Source organism: Pecten maximus, chromosome 9, assembly GCF_902652985.1.
Source record: "Pecten maximus chromosome 9, xPecMax1.1, whole genome shotgun sequence".
Taxonomy (NCBI): domain Eukaryota; kingdom Metazoa; phylum Mollusca; class Bivalvia; order Pectinida; family Pectinidae; genus Pecten; species Pecten maximus.
In genome coordinates this window covers 13,176,814-13,201,142 of record NC_047023.1, presented here as the reverse complement: position 1 = coordinate 13,201,142, position 24,329 = coordinate 13,176,814, and the positions used below count along the sequence as shown (strand labels likewise).

The window sequence follows — 24,329 nt, the reverse complement described above, 5'->3', positions numbered from 1 at the left end:
TTGCAAATATTTAGATTAAGTATTATCCAGATATTCTATATAAACATAGTAGAGTAGGAAAATATTTTTTTCTCAATCGTTTCTTACTCTATGCAGGCGCCTGTGTTATAATACATGGATCACGTGTAGGGAATTCATGAAAGTTCCTACGCATCCTTGTGTGTTCTGTTTATCACAGTGATGTGACTTCCTTAGCGGAAATAAACATATGCAGTTTCATGTGTGATTCCTATACGTAGTTTGTAGGTTACAAAGTGGGACCATATACATGTACATCAATACAAGCTACAGATCGAAATACTTACGACACGGTTGGTCGAGCACACCCAGGCTTACATCATTATTTCAGTGTCACGTGAACATTTCGAAATACCATTATCATCCGGGGTTGTTTTTCACAAGCCTTTCGATATCATGTGATTATTTCGAAATACAGTTGTCAGTCGAGTTTGATCGTAAGTGTATGTGTTGTCTGCAATTCGGCGAGGAACAGGTAGGTCGAACTCTAATTTTCATTGTGATAATGTATATTTCCTATCTAAGACAAATATGTTTCTTCGTAAAGAAGAGATAATACAATATTAATCAGTATATTTTCTCCATTTACAATCATCGTAAATGTATGACAAAAGTCCAAAGCTCAGGATAAACATATAACTAGTGACTACTGGGTGATTTACACCGTAAATATATTGATATCAGTTGCTTCCTACGGGGTGTTCTCTGAAGGCCAACATATTGTTCAACAATAGGTAGGTGTTGTTTTAGGAGACAATAGGAAGCCAGTTCCTTTTGTTGTCAGAAGACAGGGTGAAAATCTTTCACTTATTGATTTTCTCTCTTTCTTAATGATGCATTGGAGATTTAAAAAAAAAAATGAATATATAAATGCAAGTTAAACCTGAAAGGTAGATATCAGACTTTAGTCTTAACATTAGCTGGGGCATTTTGTCTTGTCATAGATGGTTTATCTAATATATATTTTTCTGATTTATTCAAATGGTAATCATGTATTCGGAATCAACTGCCAAATTATAGAAAAGGGGGACCTTTAAATATATGAGTGTGACATCAAATTACAATGTTAGCCTTGGCCCTTTTAAATGTAAACGGAAACTATTGCAATAATAAAAAAAAATATCCAACAGTCTTATTTGGTGCTTTATATACATATACCGTCTTTAGATACGATATCTATAAATCTGGACATACGAAAACATTATGTAATTTAAGAAAATTTGTACATCAAGCAAACCTACTACGAGCAAATTATTTGGTAGATAATTAAATGGTGGATGAATAAAGTGACATTAGGGATATTCATTGAAAGTCAGTGCATATACAACACAGAAAATATTTATTCAACGTTAAAAACGTATTAATCTCGGCTGCAAATTTTGTCATTTATGACAAATTTGGCTAATATTAATTTGAATATAATCTTAAGCCCCGTATGCTGAATGCTTATTACTCATTCTAATTAATATATGTAAGCATAATTAGCAGCAAGATGTCAAAATTTCTATCCAAACTTCATTTCAATAATTTTGCGTTTCACGTGAATATGAAAAAGTCTTATAATAATTTGGGACAATATTCGAATATCCAGGATCAGGAATGCTATTATAAATATATCATTATTTTCAACACCCGTCTGCTCATGTTGTATGTTCAACTGGCACAGTATTCAAATTCTAAATGTCAAATATTGTATGTTCATTCGACTCGACAGTTGACAATATCGCTAGCACACTTTTCTCTCTCATGAAATTTTTAAAAAGTTTTGAACTCCGGATAGTATTGTTCAAATAAAGGGAAGCACGACCTCTTTTGAGAACTGCGTATGGGCCTGTGATAGGTAAACATCTAAGGTAAGGGCGAGATTATGACCTGCCCACGAACCGTAACTAAATCTGGTCCTTTACTGACTGCAAGTATGACACTACCCCGATAAAATATAGTGTTTAGTCTTACACTTAAGGCTGAGATATTTTGTGTACCGGTAGTGCTACCTTGTTAGTACGATTGCTAAACATCTCAAAGGTCCATTTGTTGAACTTTTGGTTGCTGGCAAATGTCATGGCGAAGGGAACACTGATGAAATTAATAATAGTAAATTGATCCGTTTTTTGGATATTGACCCATATATTCACCGTCTCTATCTAGTGTGTGTGTCTTACAAGGCGATGAGTCATCCCCGCTATAAATCTCAACAGCAAGAGCTGTAATTAGATGTGTAGTATAACATGTGTAGCCGAATTATTTAAAGTACAAACTGATTCATCAGTTTGGGATATACTGTCAGCTTAACTTGACGAGGTAAAACATTTGACCAGATATGATTTTGTTGTATATTGACATAAAATCAAAATAAAGGAAAAAATGATGGTCTGCTGCAATGATAGAAAGCAAGCTGCCAGAGACCGTCAAGGTCGTCCTCCTCTTGTTTTATTAACTTTAAGCCTTTCGACCTATTGCATGATAATCATTATAGGACAGACGGTATAACAGGATTTCCATTATAGGACAGACGGTACAACATGACTTTATTGTACGGAGTTAAATGTCTTGTGTAATATGAATTTGTTTGATCAGAATGCACTTTTTGAATAATTATGTCATTGTTAAACCTGTTTGTTTTAATGACAATAATAAAAATAAAAAAACCCATAAAAAAAAAAAAAAAAAAAAACAACAACCCCATAACCCCACAAAAAACCTAAAAAAACCCCAAAAAACAAAACAAACCAACCAACAAAAACAAAAGAAAATATGATAATTGTATCATTAAAAAGTTGATATAACCGCGGACATATTTTGTCGTGATATACTGAATTAATGAACTTGCTTCATTTACGAAAGCACTAGTGTCGCTAATTGGAACATCTGCAGATAGGCGACAATGCTTGTCAATCACACATAACAGGATGGGCCGAGTACCTTTCTTTTCATGTTAACCGACGCGACCTGTCACGTTGGTGTACCGTTTAGGTATTTCATAATCAAGATGTATAGTAAACACAGTAGTTAACAATACACGGGTGAATGTATAGAGAACTTTGTTACTCGGCACCAGTGTAGCTCGTTATTTGTATGTATTTTCAAGTTTCTCGAGTGCATTTTCTTTTAAGCAAAGGAACTGAATAACATATGTATATGACGGGACGCATGTAACAAATAAGCATTATATCTTTACCCTTGTTCACAGTCTCTTACTAATGTTCAGGGTGAAAAAGTATCAAACAGGGGGTTACTAACCGATTTATAATTGATTATAATATCACGTATTAGAAGGAAGTACAATACCACCTCCTTGAGTACAACGTGGTAACTTTCTAGGGATAACAATGGTTATGAATAGGTCTAATATCTATTTCGTTATTATTGGGGATCAAACTTTCTGGCAAAATATCACGTCACAAGTAAGAATACTGTTGATACGTTCTAGTAATTGAAACTTATTCTACAAACAAACATACGTGTCGTAACATCACCAACACAATCAGAGTATCCGTTTTGGTTAGCTACTATGGGCCATCCCTGACACCCGTAGCTGGGTGTGGCAGTGTTCCTCCTCCTCTGTTTCGGATTAAGATGGGCGTAGTAACCGCCACATCACTATTAAGTATGTCCAACTAGAGTACCACTCCGAGAGTGTAAGAAACAAGCATTGGACACTATATTGTTCTCAATATCTGTAAGATAAGCTTTGGCAAAATACATACGGTGTGTTTTACGTTTTACTGCCTTCAACAAATTGACAGTTATGATATGCTAATACATTACAAAATAACATTGCAGGGAGATCGATTCGGTACCTGAATGAAGACAATGAAGGCTTTGTTGGGTACTCTGGTGTTGACCGTTATTGTCTCCCCCTGGCGTGCATATGGATATTCATCCTTCCAGGCACGTATTCCAAATGGAGACAGAGTACGTGACCCTTGTGATGGCGTGGCAATCTGGCAGGGAGTGGGTCATCAAGGAATGGGCGGAGGAGGACCTAGGAACCCTTTCGGATTGGATTTCTACAACAATGGCATGGTACTGGATTCTGGTTTAAACTTAAAATACGGGGTTCCCTTAGTCCCTATTTGCACTCATTTGATTTTGTGTCTGGCCAAGAAAACTAGATGGCAAACAGAAGGCCATCTTAGATTTTAACAGCTTGTGTTTTGTATTGCTATTTTTTATCATAGTAATTTCTTTTTAGATTTCTCTTAGATTTTATGTGTAGGTTCACTTTGTTATAAAATAATGAATGTAGAGAGAAGAACAAATAATTATTTTTCATTTGTGGACGTCATGATCTTTCCGTGATCATGCATTTGATTTTAAGCCCATCAACATCATCTTGATCAAAACTGGAGGGATACTTAAATGTATGTTTTCTTGGTCCTGGTTTTGCGCATTTGATTATGAGGCTGATCGAGAAAACAAAATGGCGGAATTGATTTTCGTTTTTTTTTTATCGCTATGTCTTTAAATGTATCAAAAGGATAGTTCTTAAAGTTCATTTTAAGTTCTTCCCTTTTGTCTTGAATGTTGAAAGCTGGAGTTTCTTATTCCGATTTCTCAGAGAAAAAATCAGTCTTACATAGAACCAGTATAGACCAATGAGTTGTAGGGCGCCATTATCCCTCTCTGATCTTTTGTTTAATGCTTTGCTTTCAATATTACTCAATTTAGTGATACAAATCCATTTGATTAATAATCAGTTTCTGTAACAGAGTAGACATCAAGGGGCGGCTTTGTACATTTCCAATTGTCCGATTTAAACAATAATCACGATATAATATGTCCGTTGAATAACATATATTTTCCAGGCAGGGAAGTACGGATGTAAAAAAGACTTATTATTCAGGAACAATTATTTCTTTTAGTAATATGGAGGAAAAAGATGTTCATGTATGAATTTGGTTATCATATTTACATTTTAGATACATTATAAAATATGTTTACATCTTTATATCAACAACAGGTATGGAACAGCACCATTTGTCAGATGGACTCGGATGGTGATGGAACGTCAAACGGCGCAGAGCTTGGTGACCCCAACTGTGAATGGACCCCGGGGTCAAATCCAACCGACGAGCAAACTGGACATCCGGGTATGTATTAACATACAAATCTGTATTGCTCTTAATGATATGATTTAAGCACATTTCAAAATTATTTCAATATGACCAGACTCGGTTACAGTGAAATACTTGAGAAAGGTCGAATTGCTAATACCCGGCAAACTGATTTGATCGTCAGTGATAAAACTGATTTCGGCACGACTTGCTAGATTGGCACGAAAAGCAGCGACGAAAAGAATTATTTTTTTTCTTTTTTTTTTTTTTTAAATTTTTTTTCTTGGTTTTGGTTGATGAGCTCAAGGAAACTAGAATGGAGAAGATCCTAATGTGCCTCGAAATTCTTCTATGAAATAAAAATAATCAAATTTAGGAAACTGCTTATTTCATAATTTTTTTTTCTAAACATAAGTACCGTATTTCCTATATACAAAAGTTATGTTGACCGGCCATGAAAAAAAAATGAATTGCTTGCCCTTTATTTCAACAATGTAATATATCATGTATGCTTTAGAAACATGACAAGCAATGCATTTGATTGTTAGAAAATTAGATATCGTAATAATTAGTGTATTGATGGTATTTATATGCATAAGTTTATTTTTGGTTGTGGAGTTTTTAAAAGGTATAATAAAATATTTGCAAAGGATTCACAAAACCAATATATACAATCAGCATACAATTTTGTAGGTCATACCAGAATGCAGATGTTACCGCTCGTAAGCAGAACGCTGCGTGGATTCGTCACTTACATCCACGTGACTCCGTTCGACATTCTTTGTGTATCATTATTTACAAATACCAATCAAAGTTAAAACCCGAAAACATATATTTACATATTCTTTTTTCGGTAAAGGCCTTAGTATCCCTATATATTAAACCTATTTCTTTATTTATAAGTAGAAAATACCGTTAAAGGAATAGTGAATCTACAGTTTTAGTTGTTTTACGCGTCGGGATAATAATTGATAGTCACTATCATGATCGCATTACTGTCTTGTGTGGTAAAGTTCGACGGTATACCTGGTTGTTTCATTAACCGGCTTCTTGTTGCAAAATTAACTGGATTTTTCTGCAACCGATATTGAAGTATACTCAGCCTCCTAAGACATTTGATTGTCTTTTATTTTTTAAAGGTCGCTGTGTAAATATTAATTCTGTTCATATTACAAGCTCCGTTTTACAGCAAATCAGCTTATCTTCTCGTGCGGTTAATTTTCGTGTATTTTACCAGCGATTAAAGTTTGCGCAAATCAATAGCGGTGCAATAGTGTCGAACACAGGTACAGCTGGTATTTTATCACTGTAAATCGGAAAAAACCAACGCCGCGAAAACCTCGTTAAGCATAAAACCCCGAAATTAAGACCACGCGAAAACAAGCTGGCTTACAGTATTTTTTTTGTTTGTTTTTTAATTACGGTTTCTTAACACATTTGCTTTTGGGCGGATACAAATATGGAATTTGTTTTAAATATCCGATTGATAAACATTTATACTATGATTTTAGAAAGAAATCCTGAAAGAAGACAAGTATAGACTATAGTATGATGTTCTATTCAATTACAGGTCTATGTGAACCATGGAGTGATCCGAAGTGTTTAGAAAAGAACTCGTTTCATAAATGTCAGACTGCTGAACTCGAGTGTGACGCCATCAGCAAACCAGGTAGAGTAATAGATTACTTTTGGTTGTACCAAGTAAATGTATGATGTTAAATGGTTATCTTGCTGATTTTTGGATAACATAAAAAAAATTTGAACTTGATATGGGTCAAAAGCATTAAAAATGGATATGTTACATTAATCTTGCATTGTAGTTAAATATGCATGTATGCTAGTCAGTAAGAGCTGATTTTGCATTAATATATCATTTTTCTGTCAAAAAGTTAATGCTCGAAATGGATGTATCCAAACTCAATAAATAAATCAAATGTTAAATATCATTGATATAGGTTATTAGGGTATCTTGAGTGTCAGTTTCACGATCCCTTACAAATGCAGATGTTGGAGACTTATGCTCCGGTGTTTGCCGTGACCTGCATGCCATTCTTTACCTCATTTGAATAGTGGCATGGTTCAAAATAAAACAATATGTGCTTTGCATTCGGTTGATTTTTTTATTTTGGAAATTAAGAACATATTACATTACTGGCCTTTTCTATCTCCACATCTTGTTTTGACATTCCTGTCGATTCACCAACTTTTAGTTGCATTCATCGACTCCTATACGAATCCTAGTAGGACGAAATAGCTGTATAAAGCCGCTAAATATATCTTTGGCTCTACTATATCAAACTCAGTTTTTGCAATAGTCTCATAACTCACGAGCATTACAGAGGTTCCCTCAATAAATGATATTCTACCAAACTGAACTGCTGAATTACAAAACCTCTGACGTAGCCTATGGAATTGAATGTGACCTGTGTGGGTTGAAATATGGTGGTGAAACAAAATGTTCTTACCGTTATAATAAGCCTTTTGATCGCAAACTTTTAAATACCAATGAAACGCTGACACACAAGGATTCGAAAGATGAAGAATGACATACAATGGGAAAGTTTTATCGGTGACATCGTGATTTGAAAATATGTTTATGTCCTTATACGGTATGGGGTCAGAAATGTTTGATACTTGTTGATACGCCTTGTGGTTCAGTTTTCACAATCCTAGTTCTCAATTGGAGAGTGCTACGCAAACTAGGTTCGACCTGGATTTTTAGTGTGGGTAGCGTGGATGAAGCAGAAAACGCTTACTCTTCCGGAACACCTGCATTTATTATCCTTGCTGCTATTTTCTCAAGAGTCTCCATAAATATCTATTTCATTTTTCATATTTTGCATTCGTTTTATTAAGGTTTAAATTGAAATTACCATTTTGTTAATTTGTCGGTGTCCTTTTAGGGTTGTTTTTATCATGGAAGATGTTAATCCTTTTATATGTCTTGTATTGAAATTCATCTCACTTTCACAATGGGAATTTCGTTCTTTTTGTAGACGTTCTTGACTTCGCTGTACGATTTCCGAAGACAAAGGTTCCGTCTGAAGAAACAACTTACATGTGTATGAATTTTGCATTTCCTGCTGACCAGGATTATCACGTGATCGCTGATAGAGGTTTAATTGACAACAATTTCGTCATGCATCATATTGTTACTTATGCATGTTCACCTGAAGGTTTGTATTTAGCTTGATATTCACTTTTGATGGTGTTAGGTTACTTGATATTCGTTTCACAAAAACGTTTTTACAATTGTTTTACAAACATTTAGTGCTCTTTTCTTGAAACGCATATTATATAAATGAACCACACAACTGTATATTATGACTAGTGGTTCCATCCCCCGTAATGGCTCATTTAAACTTCAAATCAGCGATTGATTTTATATCAAATGAAAGTTTTCACTACTTGAGAAACGATCTAAATAAATAGGTTTAATTGCATATGAAAGCACACCACAATTTTTTTCACATTTGGGACGTACCTATTCCATATGCTGATAACTCACGAAAATAGGTAAACACTTCATAAACGCATTTTTCGGTACAGCTGAACCAGGAGATAAGGAGATTTAAGATTTAATGTGTAAATCACGTTTTGTTATTCAGGCCCTATCTGAACAGATATATACGCTTTGAACATATGTTTGGAAATCCATCAATGAATCTTAACATTATCTGTAACTTAAACTTGATAAAAGGGAGAAATATTTATTGGTTATGAAAGATTATTTTCTATGCATTATCTTTGACACCATTATAACAAAAATGTTATCATTCAGGAACAATGGTGTCCCAATGGTACCATGTTTCAGACTACAAATATCACTACGAGCATGTTTGATATGGCGGGGTTGCTGAAATATCTTAAGTGACCGTTAATGTCATCAATACCTTTCGTTTGCAATACTATTCCGTATGTATACTAAGCATGAACACTTCCAATAAATCACGTTACAGGGACACCGGTACCATAACGGTATGCATCGAGGTATTACGTTATTTTATTGTCTGGTTTTCCTTAAAGCTTTAGATGTTGAATAATCTTGTGTTTGATACTCATCTCGTTGCAGTTGAACTTGACGATTTAGTCAACCCGTTGAACACTCCCTACGTCTGTGGTATGGCTGGAGAAGAACGGTGTCAGGAAATCATATCATTATGGAGTGTTGGCATACCTGGTTTTTGTCATAACGAAAACGCTGGGTTCAAAATAGGGCCAAACGGATACAAATACGCATCAATGCAGGTACTTGTATAGGCACAGAACCGGAAAACACGTTAAAAACCGGAACTTACGTAAAGAACAAGAAATTACGTAAAACATGAATTTCAATTAATATCCTATTTTCCTAACAACTAGCGTGTAAATGCACATAGCTTAAACTGAAACCTATTTCCTCTCCTTTTCGTAGATGCATTGGAACAACCCGTTAGGGAAGGAGAACTACACAGACAGTTCTGGAATGACTCTATTCTACACTCCCGTATTACGTCCATACAACCTAGGAAATTTATTAATTGGCGAAAATCTTTTCCAAATCCCGCCTGGAGAAACACGTTATGTCGTGGATTCAGAATGCAGTTCCATTTGCTCTGCTCAATTTATGAACGACACCATTAATGTTATCAGCGGAATGAACCACATGCATTATATGGGTGAGTTTACTACCTCTCCTGTTAAAATGAACATAATTTTGACAGGCGTATTATAGATTTGGTTTGTTTTTTGGTTTGTTTTTGTTTAACGTCCTATTAACAGCCAGGGTCATTTAAGGACGTGCCAGGTTTTGGAGGTGGAGGGAAGCCGGAGTACCCGGAGAAAAAACCCACCGGCCTACGGTCAGTAACTGGCAACTGCCCCACGTAGGTTTCGAACTCGCAACCCACAGGTGGAGGGCTAGAGATAAGGTTTCTGGACACCTTAACCACTCTGCCACCGCGGCCCCTGCGTATTATAGAACACCGTTATTGTGTCTGTCTGTTTATAAAACATCAATCGAATTTTGATATTGGTCTAGTTTTCTTTAAAACGTTATAATTCAGACAAAACAGGTGTTACAGTACTTAATCGTTAAAAGTGTTAAGGTAATGATTTATGAGTTTGACTTGTTTGAAAACAATTACATTTAGGTTGGTATTTATTCTTCCAAAAAGCAACACAAAATTGCCGCTGTGGAATGAGTAAAACTAAAATATTGTCCAGTATCGAAGTTGATATTTTGGTTTATGCTGAACACGACTCTCAGTTTTGATTACTGGTTTGACCGAAGGACTGCCGTTTCCTTGCCAATTACTGGTCGATATTTTGATATTTTTGTACTTGATCTTGGACCTCTGTATATTTAATTAGACACAACAAACATTGCTGTGAGGTCTGTTTTCGTTTTTAACAAAATGTCTGCTATAAAATGATGATATCGTTTGTTGTGTGAAGTTTTATTGAAAGACCTGTTGGTCCCAATTACGTGTAAATACCGACGAGTAAACGTGATTGCATCCCCGCTTGGTAAAAAGGGTATATAGTAATAAATATAGTGCGTGTGGGCGTCCGTCGGCCCATGATACATTTTGTATACGTTATCTCAATGTGCCAGTGTTGATTGGATATTGAGACCTTTACGACAAATGTCATGTTAACAACATTTTATGGGTATCGTATTCGAATCAATATTCGCTTCTTATTGTTATGCTACCATGAAAATGTATATTTAGCCATTTAATTTTCTGATAGATTTTTCAGGACAACATAATTAAGATGCATTTTACTTGAACGCATCATTAACTGTGCTGATTTTTTCAGTTAATTCGACAAAATTCGTTGGTATTTTATTGATGTCTTATTAATACCTTATCAATGTTATTGTTAGCTATTTAAGATATCGGCAAACAATACGTCCTTATCGTGCTCATTGCTGATTGCATCCGGCTATTATTTGTTTGTACAGGTAGACAAATGACTACCTACCTTACACCTGCCGGTGGCGATATGCAGGCCATTATGCATGACGAGCAGTATAGCTACGACAACCCTATGGTCTACACGTAAGATATTAGTTTTCATCATTATATTACACTTAATGTTTACAGATTTCCTTCATGATAATAGGTTGTTTCTTATGGTTGAATAATGTAACTAGTACTCTCGAATGTTAAACGAAACTATCGAGATGAAATATATACTGAAACGAAAAAGAAACGCAACATGGAAAATTGTGATTAATTTTGTATTAAATATACATATCTGTATAAAAATCGCGGAAATAAACATGCACCCTGCCTAACACCCATACCAATCTTCAAAATCACCCAAGTGTGACTAGAGACCTATGCACTTCCGGCGCGGTAAAAACATCAAAAACCGTGCCTGTACAAACATATGCGTTCTTTTTTCATTCAAACCAGTATCAATTCATCACTAACATTGAGCCACATCATCGCCAATACTTTTGCAAACAATAATTCCTTTTACAATTATGCCACGGTTATCAAAGGTTGATAGAGGACGTGCTATAGCGATGCTTCTGGCAGGGAACACGCAACTTCACGTCGCTCGACAATTCAGAGTTCACAAATCGACTATTAGTCGATTAGTTTCACGTCTTAACGCAACAGGAAGAGTCGATGACCAGCCGAGATCAGGACGTCCACGCGTAACGTCGCGACGTCAAGACCGGGTTCTTAGGTTGGCACACCTGCGTAACAGGAGATTAACGGCCGCTGAAACGGCAAGGAATACGATTGGTAATCATAACCGTCGAATTCATCCCCAAACAGTGATCAACAGACTGCGTGAGGCTAATTTGCGTGCAAGGCGACAGTACGTTGGTTTACCACTAACACCGCAACGTCGAGCACGTCGTATGCAATGGGCAACGGCACATATGCCCAGACGTTTTCCTATGAGACGTTGGAGGTCTATGCTCTTCACCGATGAATCTCGATTCACGTTATTTCGAGCAGATGGCCGTCAACGTGTGTACCGGCGTCGAGGCGAACGTTTTGCTGACGCCTGTGTTTTGGAACACGACCGATTTGGGGGTGGATCAGTTATGGTTTGGGCGGGAATCTCCCATGGTTTGAAGACGCCTTTGGTGATAGTCAATGGGAATTTAACGGCCGTACGCTATCGGGATGAGATCCTTAGGCCCCATGTTGTGCCGTTTGTTAGGCAGCATCATCTAACCTTTCAGCAAGATAACGCGAGACCACACGTTGCAAGAGTCTGTAGAGACTTTCTTGCGACACAGAACATTGTTCCTATAGATTGGCCTCCATATAGCCCCGACCTGTCCCCAATCGAGCATTTGTGGGATGAATTAGACAGAAGAATTCGAAATCGCCGTAACCCCCCAAATACCCTCCCTCAGTTAGCAAATGCACTCGTCCAAGAATGGAATAACATTCCAATACGGAAAGTCAATGCCCTGATGAACTCAATGCAACAAAGAATTAGAGATGTGATAACTGTTCGAGGAGGACACACACGATATTAGGGCACGGTTTCAAAACTGCTGCCATTTCAACTTGGATTCACGTAGGGTACTACCAATCATGACCTTCTAGCAAAGTGACCTGTTCTTAAAAATCTCTAAACATTTAAAGGATGTTACATCAATATTCAATATTAACTATTACATATGAAATTTAAACATAATGCTCACAAGTATTATTTTATTAAACCTACAATTTGAAGTTGCGTTTCTTTTTCGTTTCAGTATATGATTTAGAAAATATTTTTAACGATATTATAGATATCATGGAAAGGTAGGTCTATATATGTTTGTAATATCTTCTTTTTTTCAAAAGAATAGTTTATACTGTATACATATTTACCTTCAAACATTACTTCTGTTAATGCTATTTTCACTACTTATTTCTAGATGCATATTTCTATTGTTTTTTATATCCTGAAAATTTCAGAACTAGTTAACATAAAGTTTTATCCATTTTCCGATGCAGGGATACCGTATACAGGGTGTATAACCCCCTAAACTGAAAGCTTAATCATTAAAATTTATAACAGGACCGCGATCTTTTCCACTCGTCAATTTTATATATACCTACTGTAAAGAGTGGTACACTGGGCAGTGTTGATAGGGGATAGGCTTAAATTAAGGTTAGATAACGATCAATTTATATTCTCTCACCAAAAGTGTTTTAGAAAGAGATATCATAAATCAGCGCTAGAAATAAAATACATTTTGTTTTGAACCAATATCTCTTCTTAAACATGTGTTGTACCATATCATGATATTATGATGTTTCACAGTTTATTGTTGTAGAGATATTACAGGGCCCATTTGTTCAAAAGGTGATTTGCTTAATGACTTGATTAGTGAAAATTTCATTTTTCATTTGTTGCAAAACCTGTGTGAATATATCATCTTTAAATTATGCCAGTTGCAAGAAAATGAAGAATTACATAATTTCATGAAGTTTTGATAAGCTAGTTCTACCATTATATTTGAAATATGTTGTTAAAATGTGATTTGCCTAGAGCATGGCTTCGTTGGCGTTTTGAATAAAGTGGTATGTCAGTCGACTCTTAATGGTCTGGAATATTTTACAGATTTCAAACTCCGTTGCAAGTAAGACCTGGAGACGTGTTGAAGACAAGATGCTCGTTTACTTCTTCACATAAAGTTGTAACAACCACCAGCGGGGAAGCTACTTCACAGGAAATGTGTTACGCATTCTTGTTTTACTACCCAAAAGAATCATTTCAGTCACAACAATGTGTTACCACTATGGGACTGCCTCGATGCTTATTGGATCACCCCACCGAGTTGATAGACGGATGCCAAATGCCGTCATTCATCAATAACCAAACGATGTTTCTGCAAATATTTACAGAGGTAGGTTAACTACTTAATCAGATCCGAGACCATTTTAAGATTGATAACCATGAAAACGACTAATTAAACTAAACTAGCTAGTTGTCATGGTTACTATTTAAACTGATAGAAAACTGCTGAGATGAAACATAATCAACACCACTTGAACGGTTTCATTTCATGTCAACGAAGACAAGAAATATCGTGTAATTTAGATATTCCATAACGTTAAAACTCTGGAGATTGTTACTTCATTGACAGTAATGCTACTGGGAACATCGTTTAAATTGTCGACGAAGAGATATAAAATATAGTTTGGTGGAATAACTCATTAGTGAAAGTGACTCAAACAAATATTGCATTGGACGAGATGAGCTTTTGTCAAGTGCGAATGGAGCGATGCCAACTTTTTGAATTGAAAAACAATTGTGTGAAGTGCAACAGAGGTACTGCGACTGGTGAACACTGTTTCCAGTCATTCCCTAAACTCGTTATTCTGCTCCTTCAGCTTCTACTATATGTCATTACAAGTGACCCCATCTATATTTCCACTATTTCTTAATTTCCCACATCAATTAAATTTGCGTCTGCCAGTCGCTTCCCGTGTCGCTTGAATGATACATACACCTACAGGTAACACTCGGTGGGTATTTGTACATGCAAATCACCGATCATCACTACCACCTATTGACATTGCATAACATAAAGAAACTATTTTCAACAAAATTCCTACCCATCAATCGGTTGAAATTGTTGTGTCATGACATAGGTTAATGACTGTGAATTTCGTATTGAATGTCTTCGACTTTTAAAAGTATGCTGGAACACATAGAGAGAGATTGTAACAGACCTTTTGTTATATCAATAAAAGATATTTGGAATGAAATTAAATACTATACAATGGTTGTCGTCTCAAATAACTGTTCTGTAGAGTATACCTGTGTCTATTAGACGACATGTACATTTAATTGTATATGATATGGCGTTAGCGAACACTCGGTTGAATGAAACAAAACGCATTGAAATTTGCTCTAAACACATTTAGACTTCGTCCCTGGACGACATGAAGATTAAAAATTTCAGGACGTGAAAGCACAATAGCACAGTAATCAATCCTGCTTATCTTTTTGTGAATGTGTCTGAATCTTTAAAGTGAAAACGTTGTTTTATGGGGGAACATTTTCAAAATACAGAATTCAGTGTAATCTGAATATATCACCAATTCCCTTTATCTGAAAACTATGAAATACTCAAGTATTGCATATTCATATTTCGTCGTTATATTTTGTAGACATTACTGTCTTGATGTTAATCTTTCGCTCATGTACACTGTATCATAATATTCTGTTTAATTGGATCGATTGGACTATAGTAATTAGAATGAACCTGGTGATTTTATACTATTTTCAGTAGAGTATTGACAGAGACATTCAAAAAATCAAAACCTGTATTATCATAAGCCATTAGGCCCGACAAGATTTATGTCAAAAATATTACATTTAAGAAAGCGCGTACGACTTATAAGATGAATGTATACTTCATATTGTGAACTTAACAAATTGCGCAACAATCACTTAACTCTTTTATTTACCACACTTGTTGGCAAAGGGAAGCAGAGTACTTTGAGTAATTCTACGCGGCCAAGCATGTAACCCATACCTTTCACTTCCGATCGGGACGAACCCGGCCTAGATGAAGTACAAGTGTGTTGACACTGTGTTACCCGACTATCCGATCTATATATTATAACGGTGCAAGTCCGTTAATCGCATACCTGTGTTAAATTATGATCCTTGAATGGATATATTTCTAATAAAACACTCACTGTTCCAACAGAACCATATACAATAGCTTTAAGGAGATGTCAGAAACTGCTATACAGTATGCGCACATGTACTTTTACTTTTGATACATCACCCAGCCATCATCCAATAGTACGAGGCCGAGTTCGTGTTCATAGTATGTCTTCACATAGAATAGTTGATGTCTAATAATTCATCTCCTTTTCCACCGACGGGTGGGGGCTGATATAGACAAAACAATAAAATGTCTATCATAACGTTTCATTACACACAGGTTGAAATTAATTGTTACTTGAAACAACTTGTGGTATATTTGAGCCAAAACCAGGGAAATAATTGTGATATTGCAATAGATGAAGATATTATTTGAAGTCAAGAGAATCGTTTAAAAAACTCATTTTTGCATTTCAGCTCTCAGCCCGATGTGAAGCCTTCACCTGTCGTAAAGAATGCAAAACCTACATCAAGGACTTGAGACAACATGAGTGCATGCAAGGCAGGGTAGGGGATTATGTCGATCGTTTGCTTGACATCTACGTTGGTGTGGATCAAATGGTCCTCTACCACTCGTGCGATGTTGAGATTGAACGGGAGGCTGCCGAACCGTGTACCTGTACAACACAGGCACCAGGACCGTGTGTTGAGTACACCGGAACTGCTGCTTATCACCAGATGTCGCTTTATCTGCTTCTGGTAACGATGGCTGCAATATATTCAAAGTAATACCAAACGATTCCTCACTTTCAATAGTACACACATCTACATAACATACATCAATTTACATACAGTGTATATATATATATATATACGGAATAAGATTGTGATAACAATGTACACACTTACGTCGGAATCTATCTTATGTTCCTTGTTAGTTAACACCAAGATAAATTCAAACATATTGTTAAATCGTAAACCTAATGTGTTTACTAGAAAAGAAAATCATGAATTACTTGATTGCACTGTACTTTAGTACTGGATATGGTCTAAAACCAAAAAGCGTAGTTAGTAGAATATCGGAGCATTCCGATACCTATTGGAGATAATTGATTTAAGCTTGTATCATATCCTTTTTTTCAATCTTTTATGGTGTAAATATGATGTCCTCTTATTTTCACATGATATATCAACATGTGAGCCAATGGTTTGTTTTACACTAGTGTATGATTCGTAGTGATGCTTTTAAAGCCATTTACTGTATGGATATCAACCATTTGATAAGTGCACGGGACCTTTGGTTTGGTTTGTTTTTGTTTAACGTCCTATTAACAGCCAGGGTCATTTAAGGACGTGCCAGGTTTTGGAGGTGGAGGAAAGCCGGAGAAACCGGAGAAAAACCACCGGCCTACGGTCAGTACCTGGCAACTGCCCCACGTAGGTTTCGAACTCGCAACCCAGAGGTGGAGTGCTAGTGTTAAAGTATCGGGACACCTTAACCACTCGGCCACCGCGGGACCTATAACGTTTAACACTCAATGGATATACAAAAAAGACATCAATATATGCTGTAGTTATTGCAAACACTTCTACGCCATTTCTTGAGAACTTGTGTAGCAATATCTAGTTGTTGATACAGTAAATGAGTTTAAAAATATCAAACTTACCGCGAGCTGGCACCTTCGTCCACCATTTTAGGACTTTTAGTGTTCCCATATCTGTAAGAGGTCACGTGTTTTCACCCAATGTGGGTTGTCATCCAATATTTGTTTTTCCCGTTTGTGTGTATTATACTGTAGCAGTACAAAGACGTATTATTAATAGCATAGCTCCTGATGAGTGTATCATATATGTAACATATTTTTTATTTACTTTTGCAATAATTTAACACATTTGTAATGAAAACCACGCAATACTAATCAGAACAATACATTTAAATGCTTGTCATTGTGAATAAAAAAATGAGCTTAATGTACTCTTCAGAGTTTTCCATTACGCCTCGCTTTAATCCCGTGAAAAGGGTTTTTAAAATAATTTGGATGGTTTGGTCAACCACTGTAGCAAACACGCATCTAAAAATGCGTCAGAAATATTATTTTTATATCTTTTTATGGTACTACATTTAAGATTTTTGAATCTGAAATACTAAAAAATAACACACATGATAATGTCACAAAATAGAAACACACAGACCTTTCATTTTTATGTTTGCTTTATAAAGAGAAACTATTTTCTTTCAATTCGTTAAATATTTTAAAACGTAGTATAGAACTTTTTACACTGAGCATTAAATCTGTTGGAAAATGAACATTTTGTCATCGAAAACAACGGGTAAGGGTAACGTTAATTTTTTTCCGAGTAAAAAGGTTAAAGGTTAAATTAATTTCCATAATCTAGAGGGATTTTGTTAAGTTATTCAACTAGATACACATCTTATTTCTAAGCTTATCAAAGGCAAAAACTAATCGTTAATACAAAAAAAAATCTCCGTTTCTGTCGTTGCTAAAGCAAAAGATCGAAATAAATTCTTTGAAGACTATATGTCAGTCTTACGGACAGCATTGAATCATTTTAACTATTTGCACAAACTGTGTCATGCACAATTTACTCGAGATGTCATCATTTATGGCAATTCGCTTTATTTTCTCATGACCAATATAAGTGGGTCTCATTCAGATATATTATTCCAATATCAACAAAATGCAAGGCCTATTTACCATATGCAATGTTAAAGTTTTGTCAAATGTGAGAATTTTTTTGGAAAAAAAAGAGGTATTACTTAAACAACATAAGAACAAAGAATTACCTTAAATATACATTACTTAAACATATTGTATATCACTTTTATTTTTATTACTGTGTGTTTTTTAAAAGTACCTTGTTAATGTAAGACCTCTTGTTGATATCCAATCAACACTGGCACATTGAGTTGAATAAAAAATCTTGAAATCGGATTTGGTTCTATTATTATAGGCTATAATCGCAAGCTGTGCGATAAGAGCGATAGCATAGCATTCTAAAACTTTTAATTTACCTGAAGGTATTGTCTTGTTTAACAAGAGACCCTCACATTAATATACATACAAAGATGTGAACTAGTTCGTTGGTTCACACACATCAAAGAAGAAAATTAATCGCAAGAAGTTGAAAGACTAGCAACATGTAATGAGGCCGGTACCCTTACTATCTTTGGACAAAGGAATTTTATTGTTTTGTTTCTTTCAAGTTGATAATATATGTGTTTTGTCACCGAATACCGGGACTTTATCTATTATATACATGTATAGACTAAATAATATTGAAAAGTGACGACCCTTATATATATATATCACTCGTCATCAACAATATTTTGTATAGAGAGGTTTTATTGTTTTCATGAAGCATAAGCTATGTATTGTTATTTTATTCTGGTCGATTCGAAATCCGAATTGACCGGAAACTTCCATCATTGTAAAATGATAGATTTGACGAAAACCAAAGATTAAGCAAATGAAACGAGCCCATCGACCTCTTGTTAAAATACAGTATCAGTTGAGATTTGTGTATATGCAATTGGTGTAGTTCTTATAAACTGTAGGGCCAAAAAAACCTATATATTTCCTGTTGTGTAAAAGAAGTGACATCTTTACCTGCTACAATGACAATGTATCTATATCCAGTTTTATATAAATTTTTTGTTGCTGTAAATAAATGACCTTATTCCTGTGTTAATAAATTTCATCTTCTATATTGCCTCATGATTAAGATTATTTTTGTCACTACTGCGACGAAAACTTGCGGAATCGGGAATACGGCATTACTGTTCCCATGGCCTCGTAGACGTCGTCAGATCCAAACATCTTACCGCCAATATTAGTATCACTTTACAGGGACTGAAATTGTATTGGCATACTGTTTACTTAAGTGGATTTTGTATAATTCTAAAGATGTTAACTTTTTTTCAACACTTAAGAAACGCATTCGTTCTCTAGTGTTGAACACTTTTTTTATTATGTATATTTTGGAGCACTTACCACTAGGTCTCAGAGAAAAATACATCGAGGATGAAATTTAGAGATTGATTGAATTTATATATGTGATGATATATCTATGACATAACAGTTGTTTTTGTAGAGAGAGAAAAAGAAAAAAAGTGGGATATTTTATTTCGCATACATTCGGTATATTTATATACATTTTTATCAAATTTATTTTCAAATCGAAAAAGAGTGCCTTACAGTTTTAGATGTACAAATGCTTAGTAACATACATACATATATAAGTGTGGAACCTGATGTGCGCACGCGTATGGCAGTTATTGTTAACGTAAGTTTATTTCTGAGTTTGAAGACGATCGTGAACGTAATTTCGCACATCCAAATTACTTCTTTAATTTTGTTGATAAAATAGTCTTAAAACATTTTGTAGAATAACAATATCTTAAGCTAAGATTAACCCGAATCGGAAAATTGGGAATTGTTGAGGGGTGGGGGTGGCGGGGGGTCTGCAGATCAACACTGTTACTTTGCGGATTTGATTCAGTTTTCATTATTTTCTGATTAACTGATATTTCCTCTAAATACTTGCAGTCAGACTTTTTTTTTTTCAAAACAAACTTCATCTGAAGTGATATCATAAAAACGGTAAAAAGTGTGACGAAAGTCTGGTATTCGTCACCACATGAAAAACCCCTCCTCGGCAACTTCAAAAATGAAAACAATTGTCATTTGTACGCACTTAATTGACCAAACAATTCAAATATCAGGTATAACTTACATATACTGTATGATATTGATCTATACCAAAGGTTGGAATCTTAACCTTGTTAATTAGCAGGTATTTCCAAGATTATTTATTTCTTTTTTTTTCATCACGTGCAGTTTGCAGTTGTATTAGTTTGAATAAAGAGAGATGATTCAAGTACTGAAAAAGTGGATATTTTCGGGTGTGGAAATTTTCGCTTAGCCAGCTTCCAAGTGTTCGCGGTGTGGATATTTTCGCGCCATCAAGATGTTTTTGCGCTAACTTGTATCTTTTGTATTTAGTATTTTTATGTGTTAATATATTCGCGTGTGAAAATTTTCGCGGAGATTTACTGATAGCGAAATAAGCGAAAATTTACACATCGCGAATATTTCCACTTTTACAGTAATATTTATTTTTGTGCTCAGATATAGGCTGTACTAATTTAAATGAGCCATTTAATAACTTGTAGTGGACAAATAAGAACAAAATGAAATTCGTCTTCCACTTAGTTTTAATTTGATAACGACATATCCTGTTCGCCATTGTGATATTACGATATCGGTCTTCTTCTATATAAAACTTATGTGATGAAAGTCGTAATGTCGAAAAAAGTTTATGATACACTTCAGGAATAGACGTTGTTAGGTAAAATTGCTATTTAAAACTGTCTACAATTGATTTATCTAAATAATATTCAAACAACCTTTAAACAAATTAATTTCTTGCTTGACTTAAAACATTTTTTTTTCAAATTCTGCTTAAAACATTGTAAAAATACTCATTCCTTATTAACATATCCAGAAACTACCAAAATCAGAAGAGAAAAATATTTTTTTAACTTGACAACGCCAAATGCATTAGAACCCCCCATGTGTCATAAACTAAATTAAGAACAATATTTCCCCATTTAATCATCTTCAACCATTCTTAATATGAGATTGTATCGCACTGCCTCATGCTACTCAAGTCGAAATGACTCCAAGTTTGGCGGAGTAGCCTCCCCTTAATCGCTTCTCTCGTCAAGCCGCTTTTATTACACATACATAAAGTCATAGAAAGCGCAGCAACACGACAATTAGTAAAACGTACAATAACCTTTGTAGTAGGTTATCACATGAACTAATGTTTTAGATGCATATTATGCAATTATTAAGAATGTTTGAGTTGAAAAACAACAACAACAACAAAAAAAAAAACCCCCAAAAAACCCCCCAAAAAACCCCAAACAAACAAACAAAACCAAAAAACAAAAAAACTAGAAATAAATATCAGTTTCTTTTCAGGACTGTTTTCTCTATAGTTCGTCCTTTTTTAAGTTACGCTATATATAGAACTACAAAGTAAGAGTTACTCAATCAAACAGACAAAAATCTGCGTTTTGGCGCGCGCTATTAAAAAAGCAATTAAAAGTACTGCAATGAGAATATGACAACTTTACAAAAAAAAAAAAAAAAAATACTATCATAGAAACGAAAACCAATATGTATTATTAACAAGAGAGTATAAGATTCTTAAACGTAGGATAGGGATATTCCAACCGAGGATTACGGAAAACAAGGGGTAGGCCTAGGCCTACAATATCAACATATCTGAAGTAAAACGTTTCAGAGTATTTTCAACATTCACAAATTTTCTTTGTTTCAAAAGATTAGTAGAGTACTGACATTAATTTATTCTTATCAATTCTAAGGTAAGAACGTAAGTATATACAGTTTACACTCCTCAGTACACTTTTAAATCCATCCCAAAGCTAGTACCTCTATATACTGAACGGATTCCGGTAATTCCCTCCCATCAGTACTTCCGCCTAGGTAAACGATGACGAAATACCCACCTGGTGTAGTATTGATTAATAAAATTACCTTCACATTTATGTCATATTACATGTAACGATAATTTTCACGTAAATCACAACTAACAAAGAAGACAAGACAGGGCACCATCTTTAAAATAACGTAAACCATATAAAAAATTACACATATACATTATACATCCCCCACATGCCCTTCACCTACACCATCTCTCTCTTTACGTAATTACTTGTTAGACAATGACGATTTCAATGAATATCTGTCAGGTTTCCTACCAGGCCGTTTTACTGTTCACCAGCTTATAATTATTTATTATACAATTTGTCACAATATGGATAAACACAGCCTACCTCTCTAGTTTTCTGTGATATTTTCAAGGCATTCGAAAGTGGCAAAATGGAGTGAAAGTAAATACTGAAAATTTGAAAGAATAAAATATTTGAGAATTACGATTTCTCTTGCTTGCTACAATAACAACCATATTCTTTTCAACACACATAACTGTTTTGAAGCGTCCTAATCAGTTACAAAAACGAGATATATATAAATCAAATTTTCAACTAAACCTTGAATGCTACAGAAATTTAAAGTATTTACAATTTATCTCAATATAGTTTCAACATGCAAGTAGCAGTCTAAAAAATGATCTGGCATATAAAGCATAACCTTTGAGGCTGGGTCTTTATTTAAATCAGGTCCAACACTGTTCACGTGCAAGGAAATAACAGCAGGAATACGATTAACATTAATTCATGGAAGATATCTATGGCTTTATATACCCATATGCCTATAGTTCGTTTGCCATGGCGTTGACCTCGTCCTAGAAGTCATATGTTTATCTATGATGCGATTTTACAAATATTTACAACGAAAGGGAAGTCTGTGTAGCCATCTAGAATACGAAACTACATTTAGAATTGGTCAGTGTATCGGTAGTTATCTACAACCCGTACTAGTGTAGAACTGACCAGTGTATCGGTAGTTATCTACAACCCGTACTAGTGTAGAACTGACCAGTGTATCGGTAGTCATCTACAACACATACTAGTATAGAACTGACCAATGTATCGGTAATCATCTACAACACGTACTGGTATAGAACTGACCAGTGTATCGGTAGTCATCAACAACACGTACTAGTGTAGAACTGACCAGTGTATCGGTAGTCATCTACAATACGTACTAGTATAGAACTGACCAGTGTATTGGTAGTCATCTATAATACGTACTAGTGTAGAACTGACCAGTGTATCGGTAGTCATCTACAACACGTACTAGTATAGAACTGACCAGTGTATCGGTGGTCATCTACAACACGTACTAGTATAGAACTGACCAGTGTATCGGTAGTCATCTACAACACGTACTAGTGTAGAACTGACCAGTGTATCGGTAGTCATCTACAATACGTACTAGTATAGAACTGACCAGTGTATCGGTAGTCATCTACAACACGTACTAGTATAGAACTGACCAGTGTATCGGTGGTCATCTACAACACGTACTAGTATAGAACTGACCAGTGTATCGGTAGTTATCTCCAACACGTACTAGTGTAGAACTGACCAGTGTATCGGTGGTCATCTACAACACGTACTAGTATAGAACTGACCAGTGTATCGGTAGTAATCTACAACACGTACTAGTGTAGAACTGACCAGTGTATTGGTAGTCATCTACAACACGTTCTATAGTATAGAACTGACCAGTGTATCGGTGGTCATCTACAACACGTACTAGTATAGAACTGACCAATGTATCGGTAGTCATCTATCACACGTAGTAGTATAGAACTGACCAGTGTATCGGTAGTCATCTACAACACGTACTAGTGTAGAACTGACCAGCGTATCGGTAGTCATCTACAACACGTACTAGTATAGAACTGACCAGTGTATCGGTAGTCATCTGCAACACGTACTAGTGTAGAACTGACCAGTGTATTGGTAGTTATCTCCAACACGTACTAGTGTAGAACTGACCAGTGTATCGGTAGTCATCTACAACACGTACTAGTGTAGAACTGACCAGTGTATCGGTAGTTATCTACAACCCGTACTAGTGTAGAACTGACCAGTGTATCGGTAGTCATCTACAACACATACTAGTATAGAACTGACCAATGTATCGGTAATCATCTACAACA

The 24,329-nt window shown here is 35.3% G+C and overlaps 1 protein-coding gene across 1 annotated transcript; it reads left to right on the top strand.

Moving 5' to 3' along the window:
- Positions 1-349: 349 nt before the first annotated feature.
- Positions 350-19,379, top strand: LOC117334297 (dopamine beta-hydroxylase-like). Its single transcript, XM_033893825.1, has 10 exons — positions 350-493; positions 3,802-4,044; positions 4,982-5,111; positions 6,646-6,744; positions 8,072-8,251; positions 9,148-9,323; positions 9,490-9,733; positions 11,023-11,119; positions 13,647-13,932; positions 16,125-19,379. Exons 2-10 carry the CDS (start codon positions 3,823-3,825, stop codon positions 16,434-16,436), a joined length of 1,746 nt encoding a protein of 581 aa, XP_033749716.1. The 5' UTR covers positions 350-493; positions 3,802-3,822; the 3' UTR covers positions 16,437-19,379.
- Positions 19,380-24,329: the final 4,950 nt, after the last annotated feature.